Below are 24,813 nucleotides of genomic sequence, written 5' to 3'. Positions count from 1 at the left end.
AAGTTTGGAACATCGCTTGGAAGAGGTGGTGCGGAACCATACTACCAATGGAGTGGATTAGTCAGAAATTACGTGCGCGATAACGCTTTTTGCATGGCTGCCACTGATTTTGATGCTAAGTCGCGCAAAATTCGACGTGTAGCGCTGCCTGTAGACGATACTGATGCAGCCAATAAACGATACGTGCAGCAGATCGTAAAAATTTTAAAGGATCGACAGAATGAAATCGAGAGGAAGATTGAGGCACTTCAAAGTAGAGTGGAAATTACAGCTCATATGTTAAACGAGTTTCAAAGACAGCTTGACGCGGTGACTCATCGTGCAGAATAAAAAAGTCGATATATCGAATATATGTGTCATTTACATATTATACTCCAAACATGTCTGAGAAACAATTGCTGGTTGAGGAGTTGCATGCTCCGGCGAGAAGAAATTTTCCTCGAAGACATGTCATAGTTTGTGGATATGATGACCTGTGGCAGGCGGATGTGGTTGAGATGCGTCCTTACACGCGATTTAACCGAGGTTATCACTACATACTCACCGTTATCGACGTGCTGAGCAAGCATGCATGGGCTGTGCCGCTCAAGGCCAAGAGTGGTAGCGAAGTTGCTATTGCGATTGCAAAGATAATTCGGAAAGATGAAAGATGTCCGAAAAATTTGCAAACAGACAAAGGAAAGGAATTTTATAACGCAAACGTGCAGAAACTATTAAAAAAACATGATATTAATCATTATTCTACGTACTCCATAATGAAAGCATCAGTTGTCGAACGCTTTAACCGCACATTAAAGAACGTTATGTGGAAACAATTTACACTCAATGGAAATTATAGATGGCTCGATCTGCTGCCACGTCTCGTGTCAGATTACAATGTACGAAAGCATCGAACTATCGGCATGCGACCCATCGATGTTACGCCTGCAATCGCTAAAAAACTCTTAACCACTGTGTACAGTCACATAAAAATTGCAGCACCCGCGCGATTTAAAGTAGGTGACTCGGTGCGCGTCAGCAAATTCAAAACTGTTTTTGAGAAGGGCTATACACCAAATTGGACTACGGAAATATTTAAAATTATGAAAGTACAGCGTACCAATCCTGCGACATATGTACTGGAAGATTCCTGTGGAAAAGTTGTCGCTGGAGGATTCTACGAATATGAGCTGCAGCGTCCTGCAAATCCTGACGTGTATCTTGTTGAAAAAATATTACGCAGAAAAGGAGATGAGGTTTATGTCAAGTGGTTGGGATTCGATGGAGCGCATAATTCATGAATGCATAAAAGCAATGTTATTTAATCCATATAAAAATTGTTTTTATTATATTTACATAAAAGTAAAATGTAACCGTATAAACATAAAATACATTATTAATTTTATATTATGCGAGATTTCTTTATCATCCTTCCATTAATACATTCTTATTATTAATACTTGTACTTTATTAATACTTTTACATAAAAATATGAATGAAATTTTAATGTAAAATTATAAAATGTGTATATAAAATATAAAATATTATAGCGGTATTCGATAATGCCCCCACGGTAACGTTTCAACTGAATCGGGTATAAGGTATCTCTTATCGTCGTACGGACTCAAAGCAATTTTCGTTTCGGACACCGTATATACTTCATGCATCTTGGATCTTATGCATGATTGGCGGCGCGTCTTCTCAATCTCATCTCTCAAACACTGGGTGTAATCATCAAACGTTATGGTTCGCGCTACTACACTATTCTTGACACCTTTCGCCTTTTTCGTATCCTTCTTTCCATCCACCTTCAACGCATACATCTTTGCTCTAAGTCCAACGAACTCGGTCATTATTATACCATTGTTCTCATCTTTCATTAGACCCGGAACTTTTTTATTCTCAAGAGGCATACCGTACGCGTTGTCGACTGGATAATCGCTCGTGTCAAACCCAGCGATATCGCGTTTCATCGTCTCGTAAATATCCTCACACTCGACGAGGTATATGAGACTGTCAGTGTCGGTGTACATGACTCTACATTTGTCACGATATAAAGGTAGCATGTAATTGTGGTGAAATTCATATAGACACGTCTTAGAAATATCTAGGATACACATACCTACGTAAATCGGCTTATATAATTTTACCTCGAGTTTTTTAAGTTCAACGGCGATTAAATTTTCCGCAAAAATACTTCGACTATGAAAATTTGGTTTCGTGATCATTGTCTCCACACCATACCGCCCCGCCCATGTCGTCAACAATTTAACGTCAACATGATTGCGCACATTCTCCATGGTTTTACCAAACACCGCTTTATTCATTAATTTATACAAATTTTTTTCGAAATCATTTTTAGCGATGGTTCGGAATTGTGTGTTTAACTCTATGTACTTACAGAGCCATGGAGATTGTGCGAATTTTAACACACGGTGTATCTTCGCGATATGAAGACCGTGACGCGTGCACTGCTGCAGGTTGCGGTAGTGGATGACATAACGTTTCTTATCATACAAGGTCGCTAAAAGTTTATATTCACGCTTGCCTGGCGGTTTATCGCGTTTCGGGCAGAAAGGTAGGTCAGTGTACTCATCGTGAAGGTCTCGGGGATACTCGAGATCAACTTCGAAAATGTATCCCGTTGGTGAATCAGGAGCGATCGCACACACGTCAAAATTTGAGACATCTTTGACCCATTGAAATTCTCCATAGGGCAACGGTTGACACATTGCCCATCCGTACAAATTATTGACGTCAAAGTACATAAGATATGAGGATGGTTTCAATGGGTCGTACGTCTGCATGTACTTGTTATTGGCTCGCGCATGTCTGCCTGAACATTGACTGAGGCCACCGCGTATACCGCGTTCGATGAACATTACCATGTCAATGTCAGTAAGCAGTTCGAAAGTGATGTTGGTGTATTTTAACATAGCATCCCACGTGTATCCGGGGAGAGTGTAATAATGTGCGGGATCGAGGCCATAACTTTCTAAGCATTTATCGCGGAAATTTTCAAAAATATCAGCTAATCATAAAACATCTGTTTTCAAATATAGATCACTATATTCATCTAATGTTCGAATGGAGAATCGCTTCCAGACATTCTCGGCGTGCGCGTAATCGCTTTCGGATACAATATCACCGGTCAGGGAACTGAAAAATAATTCGCGCGGCGGTAAACATATGTCCTGCAGCTTGTCCACGCAATCCACGTACTCGTACGGAAATACACCTTTTTGTGTCAATAAATCGAAATTTTCGTCAGACAAGTGTAAAAATTTGGAACCTACAATTTTTAATTTTTTTTTATCTAGAAACGATGCCAATTTTTCGAGACTAGTATTTAAAAATTTATATGAATCTATAAACCGTAGTTTTATGTAATTGTGTGGATTTAATTTATCGGCTGTGTCTATGACATGTTTTGTGAAAGAAATGTACTTTTCTTTCGTAATGGAGAGTATGTCGGTCTTCCCTTTGAACGCAGTGGCTATTTTTTTAATAATGAAATGTGAATCGTATCCAGATAAATAATGAAAAATAATTGGTATATATGATACATTTCGATAATTTAGGTTACAAAGAGAATGTGCTGGACCGCGGTAACGACCGGTCAGGTGACAATGATCGCGCACCCGCGTATCGTCTGGTGCAAACGGCTTATCGCAGATATGACACCGCGTCGCGCTACGGTATGCCTCCAGTTGTTCTTTTGATAACGTTTTCATGGGGACATTAGTGGATAAATTAATTTTAACATTATGCGCTAATTCTTCGATTTATTTCGTGAACCACGCGATGCAATTTTTATCGCGACGAAACCTATACGTAGATAATGCGTCGTCGTACGAGCATCGCACGTAGTATCCGATGCTGAATACTTCGTGTTGTTGATATGTGTACGACGCTTGCTCTGTATCATGTTGCGTCTTCCGTAGCATACACTCAAGGTCCGCGTAGACGATAAAGGGCACTCGTTCCTTGTGGTTTACGTTCTGAAAATTTAACCACTTGTCGTCTTCAGCGGGCAGTGTGATGGCGCAGTCGTTCATCGTTTGGCAGTCCATATCATGTGATTGCAGCCTCTCCCAAGACGAAAAATAGTTCAAGCACCTGTAAAAAATAATGGAAACATTTACTTTTTTGCTAGATCATGAAAGTTTTTTGCATGAGAATATAGTATACATACCGATCACAAATGTATTTTTTGTGCTCCTTTTTACTCAGTTGGGAGCTGACGAGGCGGGACAGATTTCTTATCCAAGCAAAATGACCCACGCTATCTTCGCGCAGATTTTGCAAGTATAATAAATTGACATGCCTCTCTTTTTTGTCGTTGGAGAGTCGGAGCGGAAGAATCTTTAGCAGCGCCATTTCCTTTTTAATCCCGTAGACGTTGATCGATACATTGTTAAGACTCTCAAATTTCCCAATGTCCTTTAGTGTAACGGGAAACGCAATGTCGTCAAACTTTAGAACTGTTGTATAATGCGGATATGATGACTTCCTTTCTGAATTTCTTTTGGCAGGGTGTAGCGCAGCGACCACTGACCACGCGAAGCATGCATTGTCCTTTGAATTAACGTTCACTACCGCACGTTTCATTATTATTTCTCGCGGTAATGTCACGTGACACCCCGCATGTAAAGGATTGTACTTATTTATATTTAGAGTCAAATTGAGAATTCGCGACAGCGCCCACCCGCTATCACGTTCTTAAAACTCTTCGAGTGATGCTAATGTGGGCTCGATAACGCGTCGCTCATACCACTCGTCCAAATCTGACATTTGAAATAATTCACAATTTTTAGTGTTTATACTTTTGTTTGCACGTTTATCACCCATTACAAACACACCATTAAACGCAGTGTTTACTTTCACACTATTGTGTTTTTCTAGAGTGTCCCGCACTCGCTCAAGCACTATACCACCTGCATCTTCTAAAAACGTTCGCAGTTCGATATAATTGGAATTTATCACCACACCTGTCTGAATGCGATTCTCAAACGCTCCATCTATTTCCCGCCACACGAGTTTATTCGCGTTATTACTAGTGCTCGCGTAATTACCGCCTACATGTACAAAACGTTTTTGTAATAATGTTTTTTCACTCTCGAGTCGCGCGATTCTCGCAACCAACGATTGTCTCTGTCCGACGGCAAGCCGAGGATGCTTGATGCGGCTATGTTCCTCAAGCTGTTGTATAAATTCGTCGCATCGCTGCAACCACATAAAACACTCGCCCAAAGTAGTGACTCCGTTTGCTTGCTCCGTTTGCTTGCTCCAACAGCTCGCGTTCCACTTGCTCGAAATTATTCTCCATTTTTATATCTTTTTATCACTGTTTTAAAACAACCATACAATCTTCAACAGGACACTCGCATGTAGTTTCGTAGCACCTAATGCAGAATCGAAATTTGTCTTGAATTTCAAACTGCATTAGCTTGCTTTGTCTTTCACACCGAATATAAAAACATATCTCCTTCTCTTGCTCAGACAGAACGTATTTATCCTCATCATTGTTCAAAAGATTTGAAAATTCGTGGTAAGTACGCAGCATTTTCTCTACATAGGGATTTTCAGTATCATAACCAAAGTGGGACGTTATTGCTATCACTTCGATATACCTTCCAACACCTGCTGGTATCTCAATGAGATGGTAACAGCATTCCTGAGTCTTTTCTACGATTTGTTTTGCTATATCATATTCATTATCATCGGTGTCAACCGAATTGAGTATCTCTCTATATAATTTGTGCTTCATATGATGAGGCCAGTTATGAACAAATTGGTCGTGTATGTAAACTTCCTGTATTATGGTGCGTTCATGCGTTCTGCGTATACCGAGTTCTCGATCACGTAGAAATTGCACTGGTGATATTCTCTGCACATCCTTTCGTTTTTCGGAATCATCATCATTGTTAAGAACATAAATGGCATTTTCTACGATATCGTCATTCATGTTGTAATAATGTAGTTTTTATACTAAAAGTCTTTAATGTGTGCACACTGGACACATATTACACGGAATCAACACAAACATAGGCTGTCTGCAATTCGAGCAGTATTTACCGTCTAACCTACCAAATGCGTCAGTTATATGTTTGCGGAAGGCATGCATTATGTTGAAATCTGTGTCCGCTATTTGCATGATACATTCGGCACAGGCTGAATAAGTACCACCTGTAGTATAATAAAAATATATTGCACAATGTCTCGTACGTGCAGTTATCACGCTCACTTCCGCATGTGTCAAATGTTTCTCGATGGTATCATTAAACTCTTCACTGCAATCACTTGTATAATTACTGTCCTCAGATACTACACTCTCTTCATCCTCATTATCTATCACATCTTCAAAGTTAACATCTATAACGTCCATCACGTTGCCGTCATCCATTTGGAACACCTCATTCACAAAATTTTCATTATTTACATCATTTACAAAGTTTTCCAGATCATTAAACTGATCATTCATTTTTCATGTCGCGCTAATTCACTTTTGCGTCGCGTTCGGATCATCAAATGTTATACCATGCGCTTTCCGACCAGTTATATATATTTTCTTCATTTCTTTGTTTTAATCAAAGCATTGTCATATGAGCATTAGTACATCCGCGCTTCACTTTTGCAAGATTTGCATTCTTGGAATGCATGATTTTAAATGATCTCATCAGAAGATATAACAAATGATTTATGTACGTGCCTAAAACATATTTTTATATCACAGCTGCCATACATCGGCGCTTTTGCAAAATTTGCATTCTCCGAATTTTAATGATCTCATCAGAAAATATGTATCAAATAATTTGTGTACGTGCCTAAAGCATATTTTTACATCACAGCTGCCATACATCGGCGCTTTTGTAAAATTTGCATTCTCCGAATTTTAATGATCTCATCAGAAAATATATATCAAATAAGGGATTTGTTCCCACTACTCTTATTGAAGTATGTAAAGGGGTACAGTATAAAAAGAGTTTAGACATCGGTACTCGTTTATTACCGGACAGCAAAGGTTTCTGAAACGTTACTACAATCGACGAACTTCTCAAGGATGAACTATTACGTTCCGATCCAGCAAAATGATGTGTGTGATAAACCGTAAGTATTTTTAATTAAAAAATTTTTTTCTTCTATATTTTCTTCTATATTTCCTTCTACATTTATTTGCACTTTTATTTCTAATTCCCTGTATTCTTTTTACAGAACATTATCGCAACCGCGTTATACTCCACGCATCTTGGGAAGGAGATATGCTTTGACTGCTACAGCATATAAATATTTGGACATTGGAATCAGGGTGGAATCTATGCCCTGTGTAGAATTATTGATTGGTGACAACCGAAGTCGCATAGGTCACCTGACTTATGCGGATATGGAAAACGTTCATCGAGAGACGTGCGGATATTGTGCAACTCATGCAGGCAGCTGTACCTTCTTCAAGAATTTCGATTTACGATTTAGTTATAGATCTCGTAAATATACGTAAAGAAAATATTGTAAAGTTAACATTATATAATACTAGTATGTATATGAAACCATCAACCATACAATTCTTATTAGAACTGGAAGATTGTGTTGAACAAGTATGCTATCAATTGCATCAAAATATTTATATTGTTAACGAAAAATATAAACAATTTGTTACTATTTTACGTCAAAATCATGTCACTAATAAAAGTGATGTTGTAAAGATATTACATGAAAAATATGATAAGACGTGTCTCGTAGATTGTGAGTTATTGGCTTATGCATCCGACAATATTATATATGATGCTTTACAAAACGAATAAATGAAAAAATCTCGTAGATTGTGAACTTATACATCAGGCAAATATTGTATATGATACGTTATGAAATAAATAAATTGTTCGCGCGGGAACGCTCGATCACGGTGTTTTCGGGTGTCGCGCGCGGACGAGGATTCGAGCGGTTCGGTCGCTCGTGGAGTCCGCGTGGTCTCGCTTTCTAAGTCCGCCCTGAGACGCTCGTGTACGCCGGGTGTCCTGGACCGAGCAGGAGCATGATGCTCCCGTTCGCGTTCAGGATGCCGCGTCGCGATAGTCAGTCGGCCTACGATATCTGTGGTGTACAGATCGCCGTCTCCGCGCCCTGCAAGTTAAGGCGGAAGCGCGTATTCTCAAGTTTTCGAGTGCATTTCTCGCTTAATCGAATCGATAAAAATTCCGCGGTGTGTGACTGCGGACGACTATCATAACTGTTCTTGAATTAGTTAATTGAAAGGCGAAGTGGTTGAATGATCGACTTAATCCAGTGAGACTATCATTCGGAACCGACGGAAACCCGTCATTGTGTGCTGTGACTGAAATAAAGTGGAATTTCAGTGAAAACATCAGTCGCTTAATTCATTACATGCCTAACCCGCTTGTGATTATCAGGCTCACGAGATCCACGCACTCCGGACTCAGCGCTGAGTCGTTCCGGCGAATCAGATCGCATGCGCGATTGAATTTGAATCGCCGCGTGCGCGCTTGCACATAGAAGCTGGTCCTTCGAGCCGGATCGTGAGTGCGTGCGAAGGACGGAATCATTATCAAGATCTATCTCACAATGGCGGAGTTGATCGACACTCAATTAATGCTGCAACGCTCGATAGAACGAGCGCTTGAAAACTTTAAGAAGATCGGACGAGCTAATCTAACGCCGGCTAAGATCCGTTCAAGGATCTCCTCTCTCAAGGACCTGTGGACTCCCTACCAAGGAAATCACGTAACTCTGACGAGCTCGATTCCCGCAGCGGCCAAGGCGATGTCGGATTACTTTGTCAAGGCGCAGTTCGAAAAAACCGAAAAGATCTACAATGCTACGCTGGATCACATGCGAGACTGTCTAGCCGACTTGGAGCCTCCTGTGAGTCCGAACCAATCAATTGAAAGTGGACATGCGACTCCATTCGCGTCCGCGTATTCGCTGTCTCATCTCCCGCCTATGAGTTTGCCTCCTTTCGACGGATCTTATTTGGAGTGGAAGACATTTCGCGATAGATTCACTTCGCTTATCATTAACAATGTAGATTTAACTGACTTCACGCGAATGCATTACCTTTCATCCTCGTTGAAAGACCGCGCGCTTCGAGTCATCGCGAACCTTCCGATTACAGCGGATAACTTTCAAGTTGCCTGGAGCGCGCATTGAAAGTTCGTTTTGAGAGTAAACGCCGGCTCATCAATAATCATATGTCAACGCTGCTCGGCCTGTCGACACTCAGTCGCGAATCCGCTTCAGAATTGCAAGGCTTGTACGATAGCATTCACATGGCGATCTCATCGCTAAGAAAATTAGAAAGATCTCCGGAAGATCTGTGGAACGATTTTCTCGTTCATCTTTTAATTCATAAGGTAGATCCCGCAACCCGTAAAGCGTGGAATCTCCAAACAAGCCAAGTTGACTTGCCGCCAGCGTTCGCAGATCTTAAAAAATTTGTACTTAATCGAATCCGTGTGCTTGAGGAGTGTTCGTCCGCTTCATCTCCGAAGCCCGCGCCGAAGTCTGCGAATTCCTCGCGTGTGAATGTCGCGACGGCTTCCACGACTCTCCCGTCGGCGTGTCCGCTTTGCAAAGCGCGTCATTAACTTAAATTTATGTCCAGACTTCGTCGCGAAAAATCCGACTCAGCGACAGGAAATCGTTAAACGTTTTAAACGTTGCTTCAATTGTATGAGTAGCCAGCATACTTTGCGAGATTGTACAAGTAAGTACACGTGTCGTTCGTGTAATCAGAAGCATCATTCGATGCTTCACGTTGATTCGGAAGCGAGCACTCCTTCCGCGAGAACTACGCCGTCGGTAACGTCAACGGCTCAATCTAGTACATCGAAGGTCGAGGTCGTTTCGCTATGTGCCTCCGCTCAATCAACTCGCGACTCGCAAGTTCTTTTGGCGACCGCATGGGTTACAGTAAAGGTTCCTTCCGGTCGCTCGATGACGGTGCGAGCCTTGCTCGATCAAGGCTCCGAAGCCACCTTTATATCAGAGCATCTAGCTCAATCTCTATACGCAAAACGCCTCCGGATGCCGATCTCAATTTCGGCCGTCGGCGGTACTCGCGTGGGTAAAGTACATCACGCTTCTTCAATCATAATCTCGCCGCGAGACTCAGACAATCCATCGCTTTGTACCACCGCGTACATTCTCAATTCGTTAACAGCTTACGCGCCGCGCCGCGTAACAATATCTTCGCACTTCGCGCATCTTTCTAATTTATCGTGGGCGGACGCTGATCCGAGCAGCTCCGATCCCATTGACATTTTGATCGGTGCAGATGTTTATTGTGACGTTATTCAAGAGGGCGTCCGAAAGGGCAACGCGGGGCAACCTATCGCTCAACAAACGATATTCGGGTGGGTTATCTCCGGGCCGGTCGCGACGAGCTCCGATTTATCACGCGCGTCACGCGCTTCGACGGTCGAGCAATCCTCCGCCAATATCACCGTTCTCCACTGCACAAATCTTCAGCCGCTCTCCGAGGAGATTCAACGTTTTTGGGAGGTGGAGGAAGTCCCTCCCCCTCATCAACTCGCGCTTCTCGATGAGCAATGCGAGACTCACTTTTGTGACACTCATTCGCGTCAGCCCGACGGTCGATATATTGTCCGTTTGCCGTTTAAAAGATCTCCTCCAATAAATATCGGGCGCTCGCGATTGACCGACTCCGACATATTCAACCCTGAGAAAATTCTTGAACAATACGCAATGAGTGATCACGAACAAGCTCAACCGTCGGAAGCACAACAATTTATCGCTGAAGCCGAGCAAGAAATATAACAAATCCAACAGGAACTGAACGGTAATCCGCCCCCGCAAGCCGCTCAACCGAACGAAGCGCGGGGAAGGGACGACGAGGTACGAGATACTCTACGCGCAGTAATCCACGAGATACGCCGGTTATAAACCGACATAGATGCGGTGCGCGAAACACAGTTATACACACAGTGCATCCATGACCACCGATTGTCACGACCCGGCCGACGAGAAACGACATTCGTAGATCTCGATGATGATGTCCGACATTGAAGAGGCCGCGGATATTTATCGCTAAAAAAGGCACGCTGCATGATCCCGGAATTTGATGGGAATGCAGGAAAATTGCAAGAATTTCTAAGTTTAATGATGTACGCGGTTGAAAATATCGACCCGCATGACGAAGTAACCCTGTTAAGAGCTATCTTGTGCACAAAATTGAAAGACCGCGCAATGTTAGATTTTCAAATGCGAAAAATCCGCGATTTTGAACAACTAAAACAAGAATTGGAAGCGTGCTACGCGAGTAAAAAGAGCACCATCCATTTGCAAATAGAATTCAAATTCCCTAAAACAAAAGGCCGGAGAAAGTGCGCGGACCTACGGACTTCGAGCCGACAAATTAACAATGGACTTATACGAGTCAATGATAGAAGGCCGACAGCACTACACGACAGAAAACAAACGTACGATCCTCGACACCCTATAACAATAGGCTTTAGAGAATTATCAAATCGGGTTAAGTGACGACACGAAAGCCGTGGTCAGGTCGCGAGGATATGCAACGCTGCAAAAGATAGCCGCCGCGAGCGCGGAAAAGCGAATAAAAGGAACGGCCGCTAACAGACCGAAGCCGAAATACAATACGCCCGCAGTAGATAATTATAGAAACAAAGTGCAATGCCGGTGCGGAAAATTAGGGCACTACGGTAAAGACTGTCGTAGCAGTCGATACGCGAATTGTTGTGCGTTACCGCAACCGGATAAATCGCGCGTTAACGCCGTAAAGAAATTCTGCAAACACTAAAAAGCGTGGCCACACCCAGGCCGAGTGCTGGCACCTGAACGGGAGACCTTGCAATAAAACGCCAAATAATCCATAACGTCTACGAAACAATAATATCAAAAATAATAATCCTAGAAAAGCGATCGAACCACGAAAGAAGAAGAATTCCGAGTCTGAATCTAGTAGTGAGGAAGAAAGAGAATCAGCCGGAAAGAAAGATAAGCGCGCGCGGTTGTATCAAGTCGCGCAAGTAACTCGAGCCGCCCAGCCAAGCAGCGGCTTCGACCAAATCACACTTCCGATACAGGAGACGCGATCGGGGGAAATTAACATGCTCTTCGATTTGGGCGCAACCCTCTCACTTAAAGGTAAAAAATTTAAGAGAGAAAACTAGAATTTCCCCCGAAAAAATTACCGTGGCGGGAATAACGGGGCACAAGATGCACACAATCGGAAACATGCAGGCCCACATTAATTTAGGCGAGCGAGTATTAAAACTATGTACGTGGTCAAAGACGATTTCCCCATGGAGTACGACGAAATACTGGGACTCGACTTCATGAAAAAACACCGCGTAGTCTATGATTACGATAAGCAACAATTGAAAATAGCCGGCGTCACTTTTAAACTAAGACCCTATAGTAAAATTATTCTACAGCCGCGCAGTGAAACTATCGTTCGAGCAACCACTAATCGAAATCAATCCGGAGTAATCCAAGCAAAGGAAACTAGCCCGGAGTATATATCGGCCGCTGTATGGTCGAACCAAAAGATTTTGCATGCGCACTTAGCGTAATAAATACAACCGATAAGCCGGTACGCACTCCGTACGTGATCATAGAGGACTACAAAAACGATCATCAGATATACGCTGTTATTGACGAAGCGGAATGTGCAGATAAATGCCCACAAAGCGAACGGATCTGACAAACACTATGCACCCGGCATCTTAACTCGGAAGAACGACAAGGCCCTCACACGGATATGCGAAGAGTATCAGGATATATTCCACCTAAGTCGAGAGTCACTGACATGCACCGCAGCAGTGAAACACGAGATGCGTACATAAGCCGACTCATCGCCCGTCAACGTACGGCCGTATTGCCTCTCCGCAAAGCATAAGGAAGAGGTGAATATGCAGATAAAACAAATGCTACACGATGGCATTATCAGAGCCAGCACGAGTCAATAAAATGCGCTATTAGTGGTACCGAAGATAACAGACTCGTCGGAAAACCGAAGCTTCGAATCGTAATCGATTTCCGAAAGCTCAACGATTGGCGATTCATTCCCCCTACCCAACATTAAAGAAATCCTAGATCAATTGGGGAACGCCAAATATTTTTCGACATTGGATTTAGCGTCGGGGTATCATCAGATACCGATGGCTGAGCAAGATAAACAGAAAACAGCATTTTCAACACCGTACGGACATTACGAATATAATTGAATTCCCTTCGGATTAAAAAATGTGCTAGCTACCTTCCAGAGACTGACGAACTCAGTACTCCTGGGAATACAAGGACTCCGATGCTTGGTATATCTCGATGACATTGTAATATACGGATCGTCTAGAAGAACATAATAAGCGTTTAACGGAAGTAATGCAACGCTTACGAGAAGCAAATTTAAAGCTTCAGCCCGACAAATGCGAATTTCTACGCAAAGAAGTAAATTATCTGGGACATGTGATCTCCGAAGATGGAATATTACCCGATCCAGCCAAGCTGCAATCCATAAAAGATTTTCCGGAGCCACGAAAAGGAAAAGATATTCAATCGTTTATAGTCCTTGCTGGATATTATAGAAAATTTATTAGCAATTTCTCTAAAATTGCAAAACCATTAACGAAATTAACAAAAAAGACGGAGAAATTTTCATGGGCCGCCGAACAACAAACAGCATTCGACACATTAAAGAAAAAATTAATGACGGCACCAGTACTCCAATATCCAGATTTTACAAAGGAATTTAATGTGACTACAGACGCTTCGGATTAGGAGTCATACTGTCACAGGGACCGATAGGGAAAGACCGTCCCATTGCCTACGCGAGCAGAATATTAAACCACGCAGAGCAAAACTACAGCACCACAGAGAAAGAACTACTTGCAATAGTGTGGGCCGTAAAACACTTTTGACCATATGTTTATAGAACAAGATTCAAGATCGTAACCGATCATAAACCCCTTATATGGCTATTTAATGTGAATGATCCCGGATCACGATTGATCCGATGGCGATTGAAGCTGGAGGAGTATGATTATGAAATCATTTATAAGGCTGGTCGAGCGAACGCGAACGCCGATGCGCTAAGTCACAACGTGAAGCGGGAAGATCACGTTACAGAAGCAGCTGATAAAGTCCTCACGTTAGATGAAGACGGCAAACACGCACACGCATCTACTGAAGATAAACAGGAAGAGGACAACAAATGCGAACCAGCATACACAGAAGAAAAAAAAAACAAATTCTATACAAATATCATGATGCACCTACGGGAGGGCATCAAGGAATTGAAAGAACAATAAAAAGAATACGATTGACACATAATTGGCCTGGATTAACAGCCGATGTAGAGCGGTATATTAAAAAATGCGAGCTCTGTCAGAAGAATAAACTTTCTCGGAGAATAAAAGCACCTCTTGTCGTCACGGACACGCCTAGCCGACCCTTCGAGGAATGTGCATTTCATATAGTAGGGCCACTACCATTAACGAAAAATGAAAATCGGTACCTATTAACATTTCAAGATCAACTTACAAAATTTAGTAAGGCGATACCTATACTGAACCAGGAAGCAAATACCGTGAGCAAAGAGTTCGTCACAAAAATCCTCCTGGAATACGGAACGCCAGAATACGTATTGACAGACCATGGCACCAATTTCATGAGCGAAATATTCAAAAACACGTGCAAATTATTGAAAATAAATAAAATTCAAACAACCGCTTATTACCCCGAGAGCAATGGAATTCTCGAACGAGATCGGACTTTAGCCGAATATTTGCGCCATTATATAAATGAAAACCAAACTGATTGGGACGAATGGATTCCGTACGCAATGCACACATATAATACGACGCCGCACACGGCAACAGGGTATACATCGTTCAAATTACTCTACGGACGACAGGTAGAACTGCCGACAGCCCTGACAACGGTAACCTCGAGCGATCACATCGGACCCTAGCCGAATATCTACGCCATTATATAAACAACGATCAAACGGATTGAGATGAATGGATCCCGTACGCGATGTAAACGTATAATATAACGCCGCACACGGCTACAGGGTACACACCGTTCGAATTACTTTACGGACGACAAGCAGAACTGCCGACAGCCCTGACAAGACAGCCTAAACCTACCTATAATTACGACGATTACGCACAAGAACTATGAGAAAAATTAAAGGCCGCAAATCGTGTCGCACGCGAAAATTTAAAGGAAGAAAAGGCCAAGGCCAAAAATCAATATGATAAACGGGCAAAAGAGGCAAAATTGAAGGATCCATGGTCAAAGATAGGTCAAAAAATAGGTAATTTTTGTGAATTTTTTGTAGAAAAAATAAACAATGTAGAAACGCAAATATTTTATATTGTATTTATTACACTTTAAAGTATATTGTAAAAAAATTTCAATTTTATTAATTTACTGCAGCGGAATATGGAGCAGCCAGAATTTCTGCGCGCCAACCATGGCGTCCTGGCGGAAGTTCTCCAAGTCTTAAAATTTGTCTGAAACAACCAACCAAAAGATTTTTCTGTTAAGAATAAATGTAATTCTGGAATAGACTAAAGAAAATAAAGGGCATAGCGGAATAAGCAAGTGAAATCTGCCCCCGCACTAATCGAGCTCAAATTGATATCATTAGTTGGCACCCTTGAGATGTAAAACTTCCCCAAATATTAATTACAAAATTGCATTTTTGGGGGAGTTATGGAGGGGGAAAGAAAAATAAAGAAAGTGGTTTTTTTCGAAAATGGTTGGACCGATTTTAATGAAAAAAATATATGTTGTAAACATCATTTAGACAAGTTTGAGAAAATTTTAAGTAATTTTTGTGGTAAAAAAAACCCGATAAAAAAATTTTTGAATTTTTTATGAATTTTTTGGGGGGTGATAGTTCTGAGATACCACTTTTATATTTTCACAAAAACATCTCTAGATCTTCTTCTTTAACACATTTTTTTTTTAAATTAATCGGAGTGGTAGAACATGGTTAAAAATAATAATTTACACCGCGCCGCCGTGTCGCGCCGCGCTGGCTGGGCGACCGGGCCGCGGCACACGGCGATTGTTGTCACGTTGAACTTACATACTAGTTGCAGTGTTGCAATGTTTAGTTGCCAAGAAAAATTATGATACAATAATATAAAATATAATAACACATAATATTTCCAGGACGTCTGCAATTAGCCTATAAAACTTATCGTTTCGGCAGTTTACCACGAGGAAATCGCCTCTCACATTATCTATCATCGAGGTGCTTTTTTAATGTGAGTTCCCTTGCCTCTCACATTATCTATTATCGGGGTGCTTTTTTAAAATGAGTCCCCTCGCCTCCTACATTATCTATTACCGAGGTCCTTTTTTAAAGTGAGTCCCCTCGCCTCTCACATTATCTATTATCGTGGTGCTTTTTTAAAGTGAGTCCTCTTGTCTCTCACATTATCTATCATCGGGGTGCTTTTTTAATGTGAGTCCCTTTGCCTCTCACATTATCTTTTTGGCGAATGGACTCACATTAAAAAAGCACCTCGATGATAGATAATGTGAGAGGCGAGAAAACTCACATTAAAAAAGCACCCCGATAATAAATAATGTAAGAGGCGAGGGGACTCACTTTTAAAAAGCACGCCGATAATAGATAATGTGAGAGGCGAGAAAACTCACATTAAAAAAGCACCCCGATAATAAATAATGTAAGAGGCGAGGGGACTCACTTTAAAAAAGCACGCCGATAATAAATAATGTGAGAGGCGAGAAAACTCACATTAAAAAAGCACCCCGATAATAAATAATGTAAGAGGCGAGGGGACTCACTTTAAAAAAGCACGCCGATAATAGATAATGTGAGAGGCAAAAGAACTCACATTAAAAAAGCACACCGATGATAAATAATGTAAGAGGCAAGGGGACTCACATTAAAAAAGCACCCCGAACATATGGAATTTAAAAACGTACTGCAATCTCTTCGTGATGAACTTCCGAAACGATAAGTTTTATAGCCTAATTGCAGAGACTGAGTCCCAGATGCGCACAGTAATAAACGGACACAGCAGGCTGAGTGAAACGGACACAGACCAAATGTGCACAGACCAAATGCACACGGACCAGATGCACACGGGCCAAATGCGCACGGACCAAATGCGCACAGTTGCAAACCTATGTGGTGCAGAGAATACTTTACACACACACACACACACACACACACACACATGTGGGGTGCAAATGGGGGCTTCGCCCTCTTCCCGCACCCACCCCGTCGATAGAGATGCCCGAAAAGTCGCAACCCATGTAATAAGTTTGTAGGTTACTGTGTTCGTTTGGTCTGTGTGCATTTGGTCCGTGCGTATTTGTTCCGTATGCATCTGGTCCGTGCGCATTTGGTCTGTGCGCATTTGTTCTGTGTGCATTTGGTCTGTGTCCGTTTCACTCAGCCTGTTGTGTCCATTTATTACTGTGCGCATCTAGGACGCTCTTATTGCAGACGTCCTGGAAATATTATATGTGTTATTTTATATTATTATATTATAATTTTTCTTGGCAACTAAACATTGCAACACTGCAACTAGTATGTAAGTTCAACATGACAACAATCGCCGTGCGCCGCGGCCCGGTCGCTCAGCCAGCGCGGCGCAGCACGGCGGCGCGGTGTGAATTATTATTTTTAACCATGTTCCACCACTCCGATTAATTTAAAAAAAAAATGTGTTAAAGAAGAAGATCTAGAGATGTTTTTGTGAAAATATAAAAGTGGTATCTCAGAACTATCACCCCCAAAAAAATTCATAAAAAATTCAAAAATTTTTTTATCGGGTTTTTTTTTACCACAAAAATTACTTAAAATTTTCTCAAACTTGTCTAAATGATGTTTACAACATATATTTTTTTCATTAAAATCGGTCCAACCATTTTCGAAAAAAACCACTTTCTTTATTTTTCTTTCCCCCTCCATAACTCCCCCAAAAATGCAATTTTGTAACTAATATTTGGGGATGTTTTGTATCTCAAGGGTGTCAACTAATGATATCAATTTAAGCTCGATTAGTGCGGGGGCAGATTTCACCTGCTTATTCCGCTATGCCCTTTCTGTTACAGCAGTTATATAAAATGACAAACAGTTTTCTCGAACAGTGATAACGTTTTCATGCCCTTGCATCATTAATTCGTTAAGGTAATCGTCACACTTTGATCCTAAAGTAATTTCATTAAGTTCTTTCTGATTCTCTTTTAAAGAAAATACTATATTAATATTGAACGGTTTTAAGTGTTCATTTTTTACAAAATTTTGGCAAATTTTAAAAAGAAAATTAAGTGCTTTTGGTTGCAATAAATGAATTAATGTTTCGACTCCTTGAAAATAAGCATTAAATGCGTTAAAATCATTAAAAATATTTTTAAAAAAAAGAAAGTATGTCTTTGTATCTACTCTGTCCATTATAAGCAAAAGCTCTTCTGCTGGCTTACTTTTTTCACTAACAACTTGTTCATTAAAAAATAGTTGTATTGTATTCCAATGTTGCAGAAGTCTGTCTACATATTGAAAGTGAGAAAGCCAGCGTGTATCACATAGTTTTTTTAATTTTAGATTTTTTGGTCGTAACTAATACAAAAATCTCGAAAAATAGCCGTACGTTTTGGACTGCTGTTAACGAATTTAGCAATCTTTTTAAGAAAATCAGTGCAAAAATCGGGCATTGTTTAACATGCTGCGTGCCCTGCTAATGCGGCGGAATGGTAAGGGTATGAAAATGTTAATACATTTGGACATACCTCTTCCAATTTTTTTTTAAATGATTTATATTTTCCTGTCATGACAGATGCATTCACATGACAAGGAAATAATGTTTGCAAATGGTATTAATAATTTTTGCATTTCAAATTTAAATGCATCAAATAACTTTTCTGCGCTGGAATCTTTGGCATCTATATCAATTAATTTTACTAACTGTGTGCGAAGATCTAATGTTTCTGCGTCTACATATCGGACGAGAAAAGTCATCCATTTCTCATTCGTTATGTCAAACGTCTCATCTATAAATATAGAAAATTTAGTGTTTTGAATATTCTCAACAACACGGTTGTGCTCAACTGGATACAAAACATTTTTAATCATATTTGTACATATTGTACGACCCATAGTCATATTTTTCAACACCTTAGGATCATCTGCTAGATGTTGAAAAAAATTTAAAATATTTTGTGCAACTTGATAAGAAATATTTTTCATTGCTATTAATGCGGCATATCTTATCTCCGCTTCTTTTTTACGCTTATCAAATGGCGCAAGCAATTCTTCAACTTCCATATTTAATTCTTTATTTGATTTGTTTAATTCAATATTTTTATACAAACTTAAGTGTTCTTTGGATTCCGCATTCCGACGTTCTATTTGTGATAAACCACATCCAATATCTGTAGTTTTATCACAAATTGAACAAAAAAATAAACTAGAATCTTGTGGCACCTTGCGCAACCAACATTTATATTTCTCAATCTCTAACCATTTTAATAGAAATACTTTTGATGAATTTTCATCATCATTTTTACATATTGAATTTTTTCTTTTATTTTTTTGGTGCCTCTTTGACATTACATGTCTCAAAACATGTGTTGAAGTAATAGAAATATTTTTTGGCATATAGTGCAATAATAAAAATTATCATCCGATGCTCTACGTAACCATGATTTATATCGATCATCTATAAGCCAAGCTTCTAAAAAGCTTCGCTTACATCTTTTCGGTAATTTGTCCGACATTTTCGTATCTTTTGCAAAGAAATGGATGACGTGTATCACAAAAAGATCAGAGTCTCGTTCGTCACTCCCACAATGTTAAAAAAAATCTCTCTTTCTATATGTACGTGCGCGCGCGCGGGTGTGTGTGTGTGTGTGTGTGTGTGTGTGTGTGTGTGTGTGTGTGTGTGTGTGTGTGTGTGCGAAAAGTCCACTCTATCTTTTTCGTGAGCATTGCAAACTGAAGAACAATCAACGAGAAGACCCAAAGGTAACAGTGGACATAATAATTTATTAGGGAAACAATTGAAAGACAAACTTTAGTGCATTTCAGAACGGTGCTGCCTTATTCGTGACGCGGCTCTCCGTCAGATGGCTTAAGATATATGTGCATCTTGTTATCTGGTGAGCCGCGTCTTAGCGCTTATTTGTTTCTTAACAACAACGGAGCAAGAAGCATCATGGCAGGTTAGAAAAAATTTATTATTATTTAAAAAAAGGATTAAGTAATATTTATTTAAAGTAATCATATTATTTAAACAATATTTTAATATTATATATGTATTTTTTAAAAAGAAAAGTTTAAAAAAAAAAGCGACATGAAGCTGCAGCAAGAGCAGATGTTGCAACAGCAACATCGGATTAATCAGCTCTTGCAGCAGCAACAGCAAATGTTACAGCTGTTGTTACAACAACAGCCGCAACAACAGCCGCAGCAACAACTGCAACCATTGCAGCAGCAGGAGCAGCAGCAGCAGCAAGAAATTAACGATATAATTTACTGGTGTTATGAGTGACACACTCATAACGATAAGGTGTCAGTAACACGATGACGTAAGTCGGTCAGCTGCAGTCAGCATCGAGCGCATCGCGCGAGGTTTCGCGCAATCTGCTCGACAATTAGCGCAATGCTCCTTAGACAGCACTTGCTGTCTAAGCAATAATTTGGAATACTGACCGATTTACGCCCTCATGCAATCCTTCCCTTCTTTCGATCCAACTACCGAATTATCGGATATATAAACCGGCGAAAGAAGGTGATAAACGGATCAATCCGAAGTAGACAAACTAAGACTACACACGACACTCTGCTTTGCGGGGTCGTGTATCGCCGAGATAACTTATTGTAAATACGCAACCACGACACTCTGCTTTGCGGGGTCGTGGACAACAAGCTCATAGACGCGACACTCTGCCTTGCGAGGTCGCGATCTATTCACTGTAACTGAATACAAAAATAAAAGTGTTCAATACAAATAACGGTGTAAGTGACGAAATACCTTCCTCGCGAGATCTCTGGCAGCGATCCCAAAATCGTACTCACAACGAGGGGTACAACACTGGTATATTTATAAATATTATATATTACACGGAAAAAAATTACTCTTAAATTGAAACTTATGTATTCAAATTAACGCGATCCTCGTTTTAAATATAAGCAACAATATATAATCTTTTTAAAAGAATTTGAAAATCTTAAATTTCAAGATATTATAATCTTATTTCAATACTATAAGTATTATTTTAAAAATATGATATAATTGTTTTGATAATTTTATTCTAAGAAAATTATAATCTTTGATTTAAACATGTAGTATTTTCTATCCAATATTTTTTTTTTCTATTCAGGAAAATTATTCTTAAAAAGAATATTATTTTCTTGATTAAACTATATAAAATTTTGAAATAAATCTTCATTCAAGTAAATCTTTTTCATTTAACGTGATATAATCTCATTTCAAGATTTCCATTTTGAAACTGGAGATATTATCAAAACAAGAATATTCTTTTTTTCTGTGTAGTATTTCTCAAAATAGTATTGATCCTATTTTATTATAACAGATAGATCATTATTCCTTACATCTACATACATACTCTCCAAATTTTATAGAGTGAAAAATACTGTCACTATAATTTTACAATTTTACTTATTACTTACTTTTTGCTCTATAAAATTTGGAGAGAAGATTTACATACTTGTACGTATGTGTGTGTGTGTGCGTGCGTGCGTGCGTAATATATAAAAATTTTGTAAATAATTTTTTACATTATTTTATTAATTTTGTTTTTAGAACGTCGAATACACGGAAAATCTCGTGCACGGTGGTATCGCCAACGGGCGGATTTGACCCGCTATAATTGGAGAGGAGGCATAAAAAGAGGTAGAGGAAATGAGAGAGGCAGAGGACAAGAGAAAGGAAGAGGACGAAGGGGACGAGGAAAGATCTCCCCAAATTTATTAATATTAATATGTTGTTGTACCCTTTGGTGCAACAAGGATATTTTCGGGATCGTGTCTGCCCAAGGAGTTGGAACTCGCGGAGGAAGTACTGCGAGGGCCAAGTCCACCAGTAACGAGACTCTCGTCTTTATATAAAAAGCGTCGTTTATTCTGTATTGTACAGATTAGCTCTCAACACGTGCGGTCGTCGGTGATGTCGCGCCGTGTTGAATTACATGTGATGATAAGACTCGGCGAGAACTTGATAGCTCGTTTGACGCTTCGTCACTATGTAGTATTAAGTCTTACGTACTGAAGTCTATGTGACCCGAAGTAGTAAGCACACACGTGACACGCATATTAGCGTGAATGATTGATAACTGGTCCCGCTGCCCATCAATCGGCAGTCGTTTATATAGTTCACGGAAAGTGTCAGTTGGAGGGGCGAATAAGCCCTCGATATGATTATGGCCGCGCGCATCCAGCGCGCGAGAAATATTCGCGGACTTAGCAACAGACCGCCAAATTGCAATTTTAGCATTTCCACCGGAAATGTGGCGTGATCGTTGCTAAGCTGAGATCGGTGGAATTCCGAGTCTTGACCGGTGCGTTGACCGGTGTGATGGCCGGTCAGCCTTGCGCGAGGTGTCACTTAATACCTCGCGTGTTAATATGAGATGACACTTCCTCTGAGAGTGTTCAAGACACTCTTTTATTAATCTCAATTATTTTAATATTCTAATATAATAATATATGGTTGGAGTGATTCTGTCTCACTCAATAATATTAAGTATGTCGTATTAATATGATATTTAACCCAAAAAGGACCACCCTGAGAAACAAAATTTTTATGTTTTTTAGGGGTAATTCGATGTGCTGAATACAGGAAAAATAGTGAAAAAAAGAGATCCGGCCCGCGTAGTAAGAGAGGGGGAAATTGCGAAGCGCTCGCGTCCCACCGCGTCAGCCACACATTCCGTCGTCGTCCGCATCGGCGTCTGCTGCACTCGACGCGAGAGTTCCTTTGTTGGAATATATATTGAATATACAGTTTTTTTATACGAATCGCATCGTTTCTGACCTTCTATCCGCCCTTTTCCTGACAATATATATATACATATTTGGCGGATTTTCACCTCAGGTGTGGTGATTATATCTTGGACGGTTCTTTTCAGGATAGTCCAAGCGCGTTCTCATTTGGTGGTGGTTGGACGCATCTAGGATTTTTTAAACTATTTTTTTCGTATTTAGCGCAAAAAATTACGTTGAAAAACACCCAAAAATCATTGCATCAATTTTTTTGCATTGACCTTTCCCTTGCGGACGGGACTGGTCCCTTTAGGGACCACTTACTTGATCGGAAATTTGTCCTAAGTTATACATTCGATTTAAATATAAATTACACGTTTTAAAAGAGGTTGATTTGCAATGAAAATTTCCCGTCCTCTAAAGGTTAATAATAAATAAAAAAATGTTATTATTTAATATGTTAGAGATCATTTATTTAATATTCCAGGAAAATATTTTGTATATGTATAAAAACATGTATAAAAATATATGGAAGTAGTTAATACTAGGCCGGTTCTAACTACGGGGCTCCGAGGGTGGTGCGGATGTGCGGGGGGGGGTACCCATAGGCGTGGGGGTATGACGCGGGGAGGGGGATCTCGCGGTGCGGAAATTGCTGACGCGGGATTTTCGGGTCTGCGGCCGCGGTGCGGAATTGCTGACGCAGTATTTTCGGGTCCCGGGAGCGGGAGAGGGGGAATCGGGGTCCGCGACCGCCGCCGCCCGCCACCGCCGCCCGCTGCTGCTGTAGCAGCCATCGCTGCGGTGCTCGCTCTCTCCCTTTATTCCGAATCTGTCTCTCTCTCTCTCTCTCTCATCCGTACGCGATATTTCCAGCCATACAGTTTTATCATTCTCTCGCTCTTTCTCTTTCATTCGTTGCGTTCTTTCATATGCGGTTACATACATGCGTTCCCACCCATCTTATCTATGTACCTCCTACTCGGTTCTGCGCACGCCATTATACCGCAAAGGAATAGGGAAGAGAGAAAATAAATTAGAATAATTATTTATAATTTTTTTCATTTATTCCTTTTGTAACGCGTCGTATACAATATTGTCTGATGCATAAACCATCAGTTTAATCTACGAGCGAAGTTTTTACACACATTTCATTTAACAATTTGACTGCATCGCACTTGTTATGAATATTATTTCGCCGCAAACAATTTACAAATTGATTATATCGTTCTTTTACTATATGCATACCATCTTATAACTTAAAATATGCATTATTGATAACATCTTCAAGATTTAGTAAAAATTGTACAGTCGATGGTTTCATGTACATAATTTTGTTATTTAAAGTGAATTTTATGATACTCTCGTTACGTATTTTAACGACTTCGATGAAAAGATCATTAATCCACAACGATGTAGCGGTTGCCGACTGCAGGAGTTGCTCGATATCTGTCCGTTTCTCAATTATTATTACCCAGGTATCACGTGACAGCGGTATCTCATTGCCCTTGTTGTCACCAAGAATCATCTCTACAAAAGGCTCAAGTCCCACACTGATTCCTATATCCAAATATTTGTAGAATGTAGCCGTCAAAGCAAATCTCCTCCCCAGAATGCGCGGAGTATGACGCGGCTGCGACATTGTTCTGTAAAGAAAAAAATGTTGCAAGATATAAAAAATAAAATCCAACTAAATATGTAACAAAATTTGATTTAATTAATTTAAAAAATACTTACGGTTTATCACACGTTTCATTTTGCTGAATCGGAACGTAATAGTTCATTTTCAGGGGAAACTCCGACTTCTTTCAATTAACTAATGCAAGATTGGAACTTTACCGTCC

At 40.3% G+C, this 24,813-nt stretch overlaps 3 protein-coding genes and 1 long non-coding RNA gene across 4 annotated transcripts; 3 read left to right on the top strand and 1 right to left on the bottom strand.

Annotated features, from left to right (window-relative positions):
* The first annotated feature begins 380 nt into the window (after positions 1 to 380).
* LOC118647471 lies at positions 381 to 1,280 on the top strand. Its single transcript, XM_036292493.1, has 2 exons — positions 381 to 664; positions 839 to 1,280. The coding sequence occupies exons 1-2, from the start codon at positions 381 to 383 to the stop codon at positions 1,278 to 1,280; spliced, it is 726 nt and encodes a 241-aa protein (XP_036148386.1).
* Positions 1,281 to 1,523: 243 nt separating this feature from the next.
* LOC118647470 lies at positions 1,524 to 3,713 on the bottom strand. The gene is made up of 4 exons (XM_036292492.1): positions 3,566 to 3,713; positions 3,128 to 3,271; positions 1,933 to 3,010; positions 1,524 to 1,809 (listed from the first exon to the last, which is right to left on the bottom strand). Exons 1-4 carry the CDS (start codon positions 3,711 to 3,713, stop codon positions 1,524 to 1,526), a joined length of 1,656 nt encoding a protein of 551 aa, XP_036148385.1.
* A 16,378-nt stretch (positions 3,714 to 20,091) lies between these two features.
* LOC118647316 (uncharacterized protein DDB_G0274935-like) lies at positions 20,092 to 20,571 on the top strand. The gene is made up of 2 exons (XM_036291971.1): positions 20,092 to 20,187; positions 20,296 to 20,571. The coding sequence occupies exons 1-2, from the start codon at positions 20,106 to 20,108 to the stop codon at positions 20,514 to 20,516; spliced, it is 303 nt and encodes a 100-aa protein (XP_036147864.1). The 5' UTR covers positions 20,092 to 20,105; the 3' UTR covers positions 20,517 to 20,571.
* An 852-nt stretch (positions 20,572 to 21,423) lies between these two features.
* Positions 21,424 to 23,275, top strand: LOC118647315. The gene is made up of 2 exons (XR_004964629.1): positions 21,424 to 21,881; positions 22,802 to 23,275. It is a non-coding gene; the product is annotated as an uncharacterized LOC118647315 (long non-coding RNA).
* The last annotated feature ends 1,538 nt before the right edge of the window (positions 23,276 to 24,813 follow it).

Source organism: Monomorium pharaonis, chromosome 9, assembly GCF_013373865.1.
Source record: "Monomorium pharaonis isolate MP-MQ-018 chromosome 9, ASM1337386v2, whole genome shotgun sequence".
Classification (NCBI taxonomy): Eukaryota; Metazoa; Arthropoda; class Insecta; order Hymenoptera; family Formicidae; genus Monomorium; species Monomorium pharaonis.
The sequence above is the reverse complement of the archived record's forward strand: the minus strand, read 5'-3'. Positions and strand labels throughout refer to the sequence as shown.